Consider the following 13,094-nt stretch of genomic DNA (forward strand, 5'->3'; position numbering starts at 1 on the left):
GAATAACGAAATTTTAATTAATTTAACTTATTAGCTTGCCTGTATTTAACTTACAATATAATACAAAATAATTGAGAATGAATAAAAATAAACCTATCTGTAACGAAATTGTAAGAAAATATATTTTTCATAGAGTTATTTATTGAAAAATTTTGTTGAACTTCTTCTCTTTCTCCATGTAGTTAATACATTTTCAAGCCTGAGGAAATTTGGCTGTTCAGCTTTTCTGAGCTGCGGCGGCCTGAAGTTGATTGTTTAGATTTTGCGTTGCTTCTACGGCAATATCAACAGCCTGTTTCGTGAATTTCGCAAGATCTTCCTGGATTTTTCCAGAATGTTGGCCCAGAGATTTAGCGGCTTTGTCGGATTCCTTGAGTACGGTTTGAACTCCTTCTTGGAATTTAGTTTGTAATTCATTGACTTGTTGCTGAGCGTTCGGAATTCCACTGTTAATATCTTCGACGACCTTGTTAAGCTTGACCTTAACGCCGTCCCATAGTCTTTCCAATTCAGGGGTCTTAGTCTTGACCTAAATAAACGTAAACAATATTTGAATTCTTATTACACTTTTTTTTAAGCCTAATCCACAAATTTTATTTACTTTTTTTATATCCTTGTCTTTCTAAAAACGATACAATTAAAAAATATTGTTTCATAGACACTAAGTTTTTAAACATATTAAATTAAGTTCAGTTAACTAAATAGTTAATTTTAATATTACCTCTTCAGTAATGTTTTTCATGTAACTTTGGATATTGGTAATGAAGTTGGTGCTCTGTTCCTTGACAGTTTTTACCATAGTCTCTTGATCGGGGATATTCCATTGTTCCTGAATTTGTTTGGCTAAATTGTTGATGTTCGTTTGAGCCTGGTTGATAAGTTCGGTCAATTGAATTTCAGGAGATCCCTGAGAATTGGTAGTACTGGACGGAGCAACTTTAGCTTCCGAGACCAGTGCAATAGCGAAGATGATCGTGAAAATGGTTTTCATTTTTATTGGATTCACTGTAAATCAACTAGAAAGTAACTGATGTGCTGGCTACACGAGCTACTGCTTTTATAGGCGATTCTTATCAAGGGTGCACGAGGGCAAGTCAATTATCTCATTAAGACGATGATGAATTGTGATTTCAGCATTCCTCTTTAGACGCTTTCAGAAGAAAGTCTTGAGAATTTTTCTCGATAACTATTAATTTCATTCAGTTTTTCAATGATTTATTCAAAAGATAATAATGAGAAGAATTTGATTACAACTTAATATTTACTAAAGATATTATCTGAAAATAGGTTAATACACGTTTACGAATAAATATTTTATAGCATTAGTGCGTAAGATTGGGATGGATAATTTAATTTAATTTTGTTTTTTCTTCATCAAATAATAACATGGTTAAATAAATATTGCGATATATTCGTTAAGTTATGATAAGTGATTATATATTTTTTCTTTCTCTCCGATAGTCGATTTTATATTGATATTCTCGAGTTAAAGTTCAAGATAAAAACGAAGTTTCAAGGCATTGCATTTCTCTCTGCGGAGAAATTACATTAACTTAGCAATTAAATAGGATTGAAATTCACAAAAATATCAAAACTACCAAATTTACATTTATATTAGCTTATATATCTTCTTCCAACCATTATTATCACGAACATAAATATTATGTTGAGGAATTTGATATTCAAAAATATTTCAAGAAAGAGTAACTCCTCTACCAAGCAGTTACTTAATCGCATTTTTGATCTTTGAAATTTGCTGTTAAATATGTATAAGATGCATTTATAGGAAGTTACGTCAAGAGGACAAGGTCTTGTGGAAAAATTTCTATTGATGCACTTGTTGATTCTTCTGTTGCATGTGTACTATCGATGCTTCGAAATCATTCCTTCAAAGTCCATATGGAACAGCTGGTTATCTATATGTGTACTGTCGGTCAATAGAAGCCTTGACCCATGACCATTTTGATTCTATTATTTGCAATACATTCATACACTTTCACCCGATTTTTATTCTACACTTTGTTTGATATTTATTCTGTATCAAAATTTACACGATGATGTACATATCAATTGATAATAACTGATAATAAGTGTAGATTATCACGTTTATTTAAATATATAATTTACATATATTTTATGTTTCAATGTATTACGTACTGATGAGATGCATGACTTTATCGGTGGTATTATGAAGATAGGAAAAGTTTATGTAACGATATTTCATGGTGTTGATATAATTCTTTCTACATATAGGACGTTCAAAGTTATATATTTTATTTATATAATTTTAAGCATTAATAACTTTTTAACAGTGACATTTTTAAAGGATGAGAGAATGCAAGGAAAGTGCTTATCTTCACATTTTATTTTCAAAATTTGTGTTCAATGATACATAATTATATCATGGAAAATCATGGATTCATTAAAGCACGCGTTATTTATGTATTAGTTGTGTAAATACTATTTTTTATCTTAATACTTGTGTTAAAATTAACACTGTTTTTCAAAAGACATATACATAAGTACTTATACATATTACAAATCTAACAAGAATGATGCAATCTGTTATTTGCGAACGAAAATACAATATTAATAAAGAAACGCTAGAAAATTGTTGGACCTTTTTATTAAAAAAGGTAATTGTACTGATTTACAAATCCATAGTAGAGAAACTTTAGTTATGAACAATTGATCGAACGATTATTTACGCTTATTATTTGTAAGTTTCTCTATCTCTTTTCGAAAATTGTCAGTAGCCTGTCCAATAGCTGATTTCGCCTTCTCTAAGGCGCCATTAAAATCCGCATTTTCAAATGCCCCTTTTGCATCATCGAATATCTTCTTCGCTCTGTTCGTTAGATCGTCAAGAGCACTTGGAGTTTGTGGACTTGATTGTGGTGTATCTTCGGGTATTGGAGTAGCCTAGATATTAATATAAATTGCCGAAAAGAATTATAAGAATCCTCAGTTACGAACCATTAACCAAATTTAATTACATTCAATTTAATTTTTTAAGAAAATATTTTACCTACCTGTAACACATAAACTAGGCAGACAAACAGAAAAGCGAATAAGAGGAGGTATCGAGCCATAATGTAATCGATCGTTGTTCTTTTCTGTCAGGACTATTGCTCAAAAGAATGTGACAGTTTCTGTTAGAGAGACGGTAGTAAACTGCTTTGAAAGCTTCGTGCGAGGTGTGTTACTACGATAAAACGAATTAAGATCAAAGATCACGCTAATAACCACTTAAGCCTCTATACTTCTAAGTTATTCTCAATTTCTTTATCGCCAGCTAAGCGACACGACTTGCACACGTTGCTCTTCTTTGCTCTACTGAAACAAAATGAACCGCTCTTCAACCGAGTGGCCACTTTTGATGAAATCAAGCAATTATTCCATGCTACGTCATGATTTGCGTTTTTCACAACGCTTTATCTACGTTTTGCGGAAATTGTGTAATCAACGTATTTCCATTTCCTGGATCTTTTAAAAATGTTGTTTTTGTATACTTTGCCAAGTTAATGGTACATCCTAGCGATAAACATATTAGGTAGTCATCATGTTTTACATCATAATTGAAATCAACTAATGCAATACAAGTAAATATATTTCTATAAAAAGTGTTCGCAGAGTTACTCTTTAAATTGCTTGAGTTTTATTTCGCTAGTGGTAAAACTATTGTTTTTCTTGCCTTTATGTATCTGTTTTTCTGTTTATATGGTTGGATTTACAAAAATAGAAATAATCTTTCAAGGATCGAGTACAAAATAAGGAATATCTCATCAATATGGAATTTTTGTCGACTCTTGGAAACTCGAAAGTTCTTTAATATAAACAAAATTATGCGCAATAGCGGTAAAGAATGTAATTCGAATAAGAATATTTTAATACGTAATATCTTTATTTCAGCACTTATGCGAATAAACAATTTTAATATGTATATATATATATGCAGTAGCTACATATAGTAAGTATAATAAATTATTAAATTTCAAACATTTTTTAACAGTCGTGAGAAAAAGTTAATTGCGATGAAGATAAGAATTCGAAAATTATTCTAATTAACGAAAGGAATCCTAAGTAGATCCTAAAAGAGACATATTTTGATCGTCATTATGAATCATTATAATATATTAAGTTATAATAAATAATAATAAAAATACAAGTAAGTAGATATTAAATTTGTAGCAGAGATTAGAATTCGACAGGATGTTACAATTCTCAATAATAAATTACATACAGACATCGATAAACGAATTGTAATTACTGATATAAAAAATGATGAATATTAATTCTTTTCATCTGGAAGTAATCCTGAAATACTGCTTTGTGACATTTGAGGAGAAGCAGCAATCGGCAAACTCTCTCCACTTGTTGTAGGACTTTTACACAATCCCAGAACTTGTAACGCTATATTTAAAGTTTCCGAAAAACCAGAAGCAGTATATCCGTTATAAAATGCTTGTAAAATATCAATAGCTTCTTCCAAAAGTGATAAATGCCGATAGAATTTTTGTTGAACGTAATCTATCAAATAACCGATTGTCATTTCCAGCCACGCGATTACCTTAGAAAATAAATTTGCTGTTTCTTCTATAGGATTTAATATGCATCCATAAATGAAACTTAATGCGGTATTGATGAAGGTAAAAACTTTGTTCTCAAATTCTTTTAAAATACCAGCAATATATTCATAATCAAGTTTAAAATAATTAAAAAGATCTTGAATATGAGTGATAAACTTTATAGTGCAATTTTTCAACCTAATTACGCTTTTCAAAATAGGAGTAATGATACGAAAAGATTTTCTTATAATATTCAATAGCGTTTCCAAGTTCTCGGGATGTTTTAAAATTGCTTCAAGGCGCGTTACTCCGATTTCTATTAACTTAGGTAGATCTTCAAGTTCAGTAAATGAAATTGCATCTTCAGTTATGTTCAGTAAGTGAACCAACGGAGATTCAGGCTTTAAACTTTGCCCAGCGTCTACAACGTAATGAAAGAACTTGTTCAGTTCACAAAAATATTCATGAACAATAATTCCAACTTTATGTCTGTGCTCATAGCTTGCAGCCTCTGTCTCACAGGAATGACTTTCTAATGGATCCTGTGGAGAAGATTCTGAATGCTCGAATTTAGCTTTAGAAAACTCCCAAGTCAATGAATCAGTTACGTCACGCTTTGACAACTTCTTTGAGTTATCTATAAGCTTCTAAAAATGTTTAATTTTTATTGATAAATTGTTCTAACGATACAAAATGAAAAATACGAAATAAAAAGTCACCAGATCATCTTCTTCCACTTCATTTTTTATCTTTTGGCTATCTCTATCCTCTCCATTAAAAATTTCCTTTTCTGCTGACGTTGTATATAATTGCAAAGATTGTAAGACAATAGGTAAGTCATCCTGGAGTAATTCAGATAAAGGATTACGTATTCTATTCTTAATTGCTGTTGTTATGACAGTTTGATTTTCACTAGCAGCACTAAATGTCGCGGTACATAATACCACGTACGACAAAAAGACACGCGAGCACTTGTACTTCATTCTTCCAACCAAGAATGCACTCACTGATTTTGGCTAATGAAGGCGGCTTCATATATTCAGACGATTGATATCTTATTTTAGTAAATCGCACGCACACGATGCGCAGTTTCAAAAGTTAAGATGATTAAATGAGATATCATCGATGAAAGTGTAACCTTATGTATACATATATACTCAAGAAATAAAAAAAAAGCACGTATTTAGTTCTTCAGTGATTACTTACGCGCATTTCACGACAAATGTCAAGTGAAATGAATAAGGAAAAACATAATTTATCATATCAAATTTATTTTAACGCTTTTGTACCTTAGTGTTGTTATTGTATTTTATTACATTATTTTATCTATCTGTTTTATATTAATTTCATGGTATCAAAATTTATGAACATGATAACGATGAAACTTCACACGCAGGAACGAGTATTCGATCAATTCGGGATTGAAGTCCTTTCAGTCGTTTAAATTTGGTTTCGCATTCATCGTCAGATGTAACGCTGAAAAAGTTTATCTCACGTTATATTTGAAAAAATTTGAACGATCAGGATGAAATTACGATTAGGATACTTACTCGTTTGTTGTAATTGGATTTTCAACTTGAAAGTTATAATTCTTTGAAGGTAGTGAAGGATTAACAGCGGGCGGAACGTAAGTATTGTACGCATAAACTTCTCCACGTAAAGTATCTTCCATGCTAAGCTTTTCTGATGGTGATGAGGTAGTAGTCGGCATGTCGACTGAAATTGGATATTCAATATAACGAGGCTGAGTATACATATCGGTAACTACTTTAAAATTCAACGACACAGGTGCCTTTTCCTCTTTGGAACACGGTTTAGGTCCCTGAAATTATTTTTATTATTTATTGCAAGATGATATGAGAGATATTATTTGCAGAAATTACAAAATAAATTTCTATTAATTAATTAATTAATTGCACCTGGATCTGAAAAGGGAGTCGGCGAGCCGTAACGCAAGGTTCACCATAAGTCACTATTTTAGCGCCATTGCAATCCAGACTATGACAGCTTTTCAAACTGCAAAATAAATAAGCAACGGTGGAAATCCAGATTATCATTCCTGAATACATGACGATATCCTAAATTTTTAATACAATTAAATTGTAGCCACGATCTCACGTTCTTAATATACATATGTTCATTAAAAACAATTCCCTTTCCGGTTTATGATCAGATTAACGATTATACGTATTATGTTACGCGATTTCTAAGTATGTGTTCTTCATAACGAACAAATTTTTGCATTTTACTTTAAATTTTCGCAACCTTCGCACGTGCTTCAATAAGAGGCAGTAAACAATTCTGTACTTGCGGAAGCTATAAGCTGCGAACGTGTTTATGAAACCGTGAATGAAACACACGTACCGTTCCCTAAGAATTTTAAATATTACTGCTTTATATCAATCAATATGCAAAAGTATAGCACGCTATTATCAAGGTGTATTATTTGTAAATTAAAAAGATTACAAATGTTCTATCGTTTCTGAAAAACCTTGAATAGTGAATATCACAACCTCTGTATATCTTTTTTTATTTTGTAAATGTTGGTGTATTATTATAATTATACTGTAGTGAATTCCACACCAATTGCATTTGATTAATGTAATTAATCATGATTTAACTTGCAACTACATTAATTTAATTACATTATAATTTAATTCTATTAATCATGGTAAACATAAATGTGGGAATGCATAAATAAAATTAAAAGAAAATGTCATTAAAGAAAATTGTGTTAATGCTTTAAATAGCAATACGTTGTGTGTAAATATGTACAAATGTATCCATATATTATAATATTTCCTTCGAAAGAATCATCATGCTCTACCATATGGTGCTCGTACCAAAAGATTTCCCTTCCCAGCTTTAGAGAATGTTTCACGAAGTGTTGATAGGTTCGCTTAGGCTTAAACCACGAAAGTCGAAGAAACATTGTAAATCTTAGTAGACAGCAACGCATGGCAGTCATTACTAATTCTTATTTTTTTCTTCCTCGAACTATTAGTTGAAAACAATGTGTAATTTAACAGATTATTGTAATTTATCGATAACGTAACTATATATTTAAAAATAGTCTTGTGCTTAGGTAGTATTTCAAATAATATTCGAAAATATAACTATTTTTATAAATAAAACCTATATATACATTATACATATTATACATACATAGATATTATTTTTATAAATAAACCCATATATACATATTTTATTTAAATATGTTGCTATGATTAATTATTTTTATTTATTAATTTTTATGCTATAATTGATAGGTTATCCAATTCAAATTTCTAACGTACTCTGTTTAGTTCTTAAGAAAATTGGAGGAGGAAGTAAAATATAATAATTTTTAAATGCTAATCCAAACTAATTAACGAACGATTAATTTATTAGAAAATTAGAAAATTAGTAGAGGTTATTAATTTTACTTTATGCCCACATAAACCTATTGTTGATAGTTAATGTAAACATATTGTATATAAAAACGTATTGTATATATGTATAATACGTTAGAAATTTCTATTTTATTTCAATGTTTGTTTATTTCAAAATTTTACACAGTTATATAATATGTATTTTTAACAACTTATTTTTATTTAACGAATTTTATAATATATTATTAAAAACAGTATAAAAGAGAATGAAAACACATTAATATTACAAAATTTTTTATTATTAAATACTTAAATTACAATGTTTTTGTTTTGCTCAATATTCAATCCTTCCAGTTTACTAGTGCAAATTGCTGCCTTCTTTTATGGAAAGAATACACAGCATCAGCAGAATTTAAAACTGAAAGAATTGAATATACATGTATTATCATTGTTTAATAAATTATGTTGGACATGACCTAGATTCTGAATTGCTAAAGCTATCATCAATAAACTTTTCTTGAACTATAATTTTTCCTGGAATATAGCCTGGTATTGATGGCCCTAAAGGTCCACATGCCTCCTCCTCACTATCATCAATTTTTCTACTACTTATTCCTTGACTGTAACTCATAAGTTTTGTATTTGTATAAGTTGCATCTATTGGTGCATAACCCAAATCTCTGTAAATAGTTAATAATATAGTAAATAGTTACTATATACAATATGTATGAACAATAAATAGTACATCTTTCCTGCATATGTTAATAATTTCTTAAATCATCAAGCTTACTTGTAGGTAATAAGACTTCCTTGATCAGAGGTTTCTTCTTGCGTTATACTTTCACGTTCAACTGCTTCAAGCTCTGCAAGTTTTGCTTCTTCTTGCTCATCATAAGTACCAATAACAACAGTTTTTTGAGGTGCTATTTTTAATTCTACAATAGGTTTATTTACTGTTACCAGTTTTTCTTCTGCAATATCAGGAATTTGGCTTTCACTTTTTACATCAACTGGTACTGTACGGTGACCAAAGGATAATTTATCTTCTGGAACAAATTGTTTTCCTTGCCTGTAAATTACATTTGGTGCACGAAGATTTTTATATGCAAGAGTAAGAGAAACTGCATCTGCTGGTATTGCTGGAGCTGAATTATGTTCTTGAGTTTCACCTAAAAGATATATATATATAGGTCTGTTTAGTATTTTCATATTGACCTAATTATAAATAACAACAATATATTTAATAGTTATTAAACCTGTAGCATCATCAAAACAATCTGAGGAACTGCTACTCATACTCATTTTTGAATATTGCTTTTGTCTATTTTCATTATTTAAGTGAGCATAAACTAAGGGTAAATTATACATTGCAGAATTTAATTCACTAAGTGTGTCAAAATTTATGCTTCCATGTGAAACAGTTTCGGATGTAGCATCAGAGGAACTAAGTGTTTTACTTTTAGTTTCTCCAGTAGCTGTATTTATACAAATTTCATGTGGAACTGATGAAGGACAACATACAAGTTTTCCAGGATAAGCTGGTGTAACTTTAGTTTTTTCTATTATCTTTCCACTATTAGGTTCCATTGGAAGAGGATAACATAAATCACCAATTGGAGGAAACCTACAAATAAAAATATAAGATGGAAATTCCTATATACTTTCTGGTTATTATATTATCTATTTAAAAAATGAAGATAGATATACCTTGGTGCAACATTGCCGTTGGAATTCACAGAATCCTCAACATCCAAAGTTTCTATATTTTGCTTATTACAACTACAACTGCTGTCATTACATCCAATGCTTTCACTTTGTGTATTTGGATTTTTGTCACATCCACAGGTGTTACCATTACTGTTACAAGGACTGGAGTTGCTCTCACTTTCTGAGTTGGAACAACCTGTTTGAATATTCTTTACAGTTGCAGCATCCTTGATTTCTTCTGCTGGCACAAAATGTGTAGGTTTTGGTAATTTTGTAGCTTTCACAACGACTTCGCTTTGAGTACAAGGATTTGAACCTAAAAGTGATAGAATTTAATGAATAATTTTAAATAAAAGAAATTAAATTACACCATAAGCATTAATTTTTATAATTGAATACCTTCTCCCAAACCTCCGCATGTACATCCTTGGCTTTGAGCCTGAAGTATCAAGCACGCTATTGTTAGGACGAAAAGAGCGCTCAACACTGAAGACTTCATATTAATGACTTCCGTTCTGTCTCATTCTTAATTGTGAAGACTTTATATATACGAAAAAAATCTGAATTCAAAGATACTTTACGTAATTCGATAGCAGATTGTAGTTCCTGTTATTTTTAAAAATATCCTAAAAACTTCCTGTATTTTTAAATGTGGAGTTAAATTTCTTTTGTACATAGTAAACAACTTGTTTAAGTTTTGATGTAAACGTAAATGAATATATGCCTGTACTGGTTATAATTTACATTACAATATAATATGTTTAATGAATTGAATGTTGTACGTGATAATTCGATGAATCGGTACTTCCGCATTATTTCCATGTTATTGTTTATATACACAGCGTGGGAAAAAGGAAAAGAAATATGTACTTTCATGATTTTAGTTCTTTTTGGTATCAATGACATGTTATTTTTTTATGAATATTTTATTGTAAAATATAAATTTTGTAATTTAGACAATGAATACTTATAAATGAACATTTGCTAATTAATCATGTAATAATATAATATATTTATAAATTTATATATTATATATTATAATATATATAATATTATATATATTATATAATATTATATTTATAATATATATATATTATAAAATAATATATTTATATATTATTTATTTATACAGCTATATACAATATAGTACACCTTCTTATATCTCACTTATTAAAGAAATCAGCTGCCCTTTGCCTTTGAAGAGGCAGATTAAGTAAATTATCGGTAAGAACAGGACCTTGACATCGCATACTATTGTTTTTTAGTTCAAGGTGATTTTCAGGTTTTGAAACTGTATTTATTCGTGGAGTGCTGGGTGTTCTGATACCTATCGATGGTGTCCTTGAAGATAATGCTCTTCGTGGAGATGGTGTACTTGCAATTCGAAGTTTTTGGGTAGCTAATCTTCTAGCTGCTGGAGACATAGTACTCAAACGATCTATAGTTGACCTTGGTGATGGGCTACACAAAGAAAAGATGAAATAAAAAAGAGATATCTTATATAGATGTTATAAACAACTATGCAAATGGTACAAAAATACTTACGTTGCTAACGATTTTCTGGCTGCTTCTAAAGCTTTGTTTTTTCTATCTCTATGCCTTTCACCAGCTTTCTCTGCTAGTTGCAATGCAAGCTGCTCTCTTTTTGGAGGTTCTGCCATTCTAAATGATGGTCCTTGACTTGTTCTCAATAAAGGTGTATCTCCCCCATCTAATCTAAATGGTGTACCTTCTATTTGACCCCATGTCATTAAAGGACTTTCACATTCTCCAGGTCTTGGACTTGGAGTTGCTACAAAGCTAAATCCGTTTACTCTGGGTGTTGGATTCCTCACAATTTCTTTGCCATCAACTCCAATTTTTCCATCATTGGCTTTTGATTGATTTTTTGCTAATTCATTAATAGTTTCTTTATTTTGTTGTTCATTGAAAGGGTTAGTTCGAAGTCTTGTATTTTCATGTATTACCATTTGCTTTTTCTTGGCTAAATCTATCCTTTCATCAGGAGTTAATTCAACTCCGTCAGGAACATACATAATATAATTTTTATTTTGATAATTCCAACTATCTAACTGATTGGGCTTGTCATTACTACCTTCAATAGCTAATGTACCTGAAGATTTGCCATTTGTTAGTGCTTTACAATTCTCTTCAGCTTCATAAAGCCATGCATATTTCAACCTTAATTTTTTTTCAGCCTCAATCATCATCTCCTCAAAACTTGCATTGTCTTCACTTGTGTGTATACTTAAATATGCATCTAATCCTGTTGTAGGTTCTGTTTTGCCTTTTTCTTTTGTATCTGTATTAGCAGGTATATCTTTTGGTACTTTTGTAGATTTGAACTGCTCATCTTCCGACTCAATTTTGTTCATAGGTGTTTCAAATGTAGCTGGACTAGCAGGTCTTTCAGTTGTTGGTCTTCCTGAACTATATTTTTCATACAATTCTCTCATCCTCTTTACATCATTTTGTTCTAATGCATCTAAATATTGATTTTGTGCTTGAAGTTTACCTAAATGTGGAAAAAAGTCCCTTTGAATAATTTCCCCCATTTTTTTTATATATGTATCTTCATCTAAAATTTTTGGTTGTAGTTTTTTATATTTTTTTGCTACACCTAATGGTTTTTTAAACACTGCTAGATCTTTCATATTTTTAGCTACTTCCAAAGCTTGGGATCCTGGAGAATCCATTGTTAAACCTAAAAAACAATATATTGTAATACTTAAAACAAAAAAATAACAAATATGGACAGTTGGAAGTAGTTAATAAAAATGTATATACTAAAAGTAATATATCATATAGGTTAAACAATTGATACTCACGTTTTAAAAAAGTAAGGTTATGCGATGAAACGCTTCTTGAATGTTTTTATTTCTTTATGCCAGTATTATATTTTTATTTTATATTCATTTTGAGCAAGCTATTGATAACCGTCATAAGCGTATCCCAATTTTTCTTACAACCGCAAATCTATACACAAAGTATGCACAAAATTTAGAATAAAAGCACAATATACACAACAATTATATCTAACCAACGAATGGTAATACATCCTTCAACCATGTCATGTGGCGCCATTATATGTCTACAATTAGGATTTACTAAATCTGACTAAACTAATTTGAGATTTAATTAACTTTGTCCCAATATTGTTAATATTTTATTATTATCTTATTACCATACATTTTACACAATAATGTGTAATTTGTGAATGTAAGAAATTTTAGATGTAATAACTAAAACGTTAAAAAAAATAGTATGTGATTGGTTCTCTTATTTGAATTAAAAATTATACAAATACATTAATTTGCGCAAAAATGGAGCATGGACAGAATAATAAATCATTGAAAGGTAATTGACATATTGTTGTATTATAAAATGATATAGGCTAAATGTACTTTCAAATATCTCAAATAAAAGCAACAATCTATTTGTAGTATTT

The 13,094-nt window shown here is 30.0% G+C and overlaps 5 protein-coding genes across 5 annotated transcripts; all 5 read right to left on the bottom strand.

The window, feature by feature from the left end:
- Window positions 1–21: 21 nt before the first annotated feature.
- Window positions 22–1,036, bottom strand: A4 (apolipophorin-III-like protein). The gene is made up of 2 exons (XM_069115400.1): window positions 722–1,036; window positions 22–529 (listed from the first exon to the last, which is right to left on the bottom strand). Exons 1-2 carry the CDS (start codon window positions 989–991, stop codon window positions 218–220), a joined length of 582 nt encoding a protein of 193 aa, XP_068971501.1. The 5' UTR covers window positions 992–1,036; the 3' UTR covers window positions 22–217.
- Window positions 1,037–3,562: 2,526 nt separating this feature from the next.
- On the bottom strand, window positions 3,563–5,588 carry LOC138180984 (uncharacterized). The gene is made up of 2 exons (XM_069115397.1): window positions 5,288–5,588; window positions 3,563–5,215 (listed from the first exon to the last, which is right to left on the bottom strand). Exons 1-2 carry the CDS (start codon window positions 5,549–5,551, stop codon window positions 4,292–4,294), a joined length of 1,188 nt encoding a protein of 395 aa, XP_068971498.1. The 5' UTR covers window positions 5,552–5,588; the 3' UTR covers window positions 3,563–4,291.
- Window positions 5,589–5,858: 270 nt separating this feature from the next.
- Window positions 5,859–7,597, bottom strand: LOC138180985 (uncharacterized). The gene is made up of 4 exons (XM_069115398.1): window positions 7,412–7,597; window positions 6,488–6,584; window positions 6,119–6,390; window positions 5,859–6,044 (listed from the first exon to the last, which is right to left on the bottom strand). Exons 1-4 carry the CDS (start codon window positions 7,534–7,536, stop codon window positions 5,930–5,932), a joined length of 609 nt encoding a protein of 202 aa, XP_068971499.1. The 5' UTR covers window positions 7,537–7,597; the 3' UTR covers window positions 5,859–5,929.
- A 619-nt stretch (window positions 7,598–8,216) lies between these two features.
- Window positions 8,217–10,203, bottom strand: LOC138180983 (uncharacterized). Its single transcript, XM_069115396.1, has 5 exons — window positions 10,046–10,203; window positions 9,647–9,962; window positions 9,196–9,563; window positions 8,730–9,108; window positions 8,217–8,619 (listed from the first exon to the last, which is right to left on the bottom strand). The coding sequence occupies exons 1-5, from the start codon at window positions 10,143–10,145 to the stop codon at window positions 8,400–8,402; spliced, it is 1,383 nt and encodes a 460-aa protein (XP_068971497.1). The 5' UTR covers window positions 10,146–10,203; the 3' UTR covers window positions 8,217–8,399.
- A 547-nt stretch (window positions 10,204–10,750) lies between these two features.
- On the bottom strand, window positions 10,751–12,703 carry LOC138180981 (splicing factor ESS-2 homolog). The gene is made up of 3 exons (XM_069115395.1): window positions 12,475–12,703; window positions 11,192–12,350; window positions 10,751–11,107 (listed from the first exon to the last, which is right to left on the bottom strand). The coding sequence occupies exons 2-3, from the start codon at window positions 12,340–12,342 to the stop codon at window positions 10,810–10,812; spliced, it is 1,449 nt and encodes a 482-aa protein (XP_068971496.1). The 5' UTR covers window positions 12,343–12,350; window positions 12,475–12,703; the 3' UTR covers window positions 10,751–10,809.
- Between the last annotated feature and the right edge of the window lie 391 nt (window positions 12,704–13,094).

Source organism: Bombus flavifrons, chromosome 6, assembly GCF_040668555.2.
Source record: "Bombus flavifrons isolate JBK064 chromosome 6, iyBomFlav1_principal, whole genome shotgun sequence".
NCBI lineage: Eukaryota > Metazoa > Arthropoda > Insecta > Hymenoptera > Apidae > Bombus > Bombus flavifrons.

What these genes read in the sequence shown, in the direction of transcription:
- LOC138180983 (XM_069115396.1), bottom strand. Translation starts at nt 10,145, where the DNA reads ATGAAGTCTTCAGTGTTGAGCGCTCTTTTCGTCCTAACAATAGCGTGC. An exon ending in AACGGCAATGTTGCACCAAG is followed by an intron (nt 9,564 to 9,646) that starts GTATATCTATCT and finishes TTTTATTTGTAG; the next exon opens with GTTTCCTCCAATTGGTGATT. An exon ending in TTGTTTTGATGATGCTACAG is followed by an intron (nt 9,109 to 9,195) that starts GTTTAATAACTA and finishes TATATCTTTTAG; the next exon opens with GTGAAACTCAAGAACATAAT.
- LOC138180981 (XM_069115395.1), bottom strand. Translation starts at nt 12,342, where the DNA reads ATGGATTCTCCAGGATCCCAAGCTTTGGAAGTAGCTAAAAATATGAAA. An exon ending in GCCAGAAAATCGTTAGCAAC is followed by an intron (nt 11,108 to 11,191) that starts GTAAGTATTTTT and finishes TTCTTTGTGTAG; the next exon opens with CCCATCACCAAGGTCAACTA.
- A4 (XM_069115400.1), bottom strand. Translation starts at nt 991, where the DNA reads ATGAAAACCATTTTCACGATCATCTTCGCTATTGCACTGGTCTCGGAA. An exon ending in TGAAAAACATTACTGAAGAG is followed by an intron (nt 530 to 721) that starts GTAATATTAAAA and finishes ACGTTTATTTAG; the next exon opens with GTCAAGACTAAGACCCCTGA.
- LOC138180985 (XM_069115398.1), bottom strand. Translation starts at nt 7,536, where the DNA reads ATGACTGCCATGCGTTGCTGTCTACTAAGATTTACAATGTTTCTTCGA. An exon ending in GACTCCCTTTTCAGATCCAG is followed by an intron (nt 6,391 to 6,487) that starts GTGCAATTAATT and finishes AAATAATTTCAG; the next exon opens with GGACCTAAACCGTGTTCCAA. An exon ending in AATCCAATTACAACAAACGA is followed by an intron (nt 6,045 to 6,118) that starts GTAAGTATCCTA and finishes AAACTTTTTCAG; the next exon opens with CGTTACATCTGACGATGAAT.
- LOC138180984 (XM_069115397.1), bottom strand. Translation starts at nt 5,551, where the DNA reads ATGAAGTACAAGTGCTCGCGTGTCTTTTTGTCGTACGTGGTATTATGT. An exon ending in AAGTGGAAGAAGATGATCTG is followed by an intron (nt 5,216 to 5,287) that starts GTGACTTTTTAT and finishes AAACATTTTTAG; the next exon opens with AAGCTTATAGATAACTCAAA.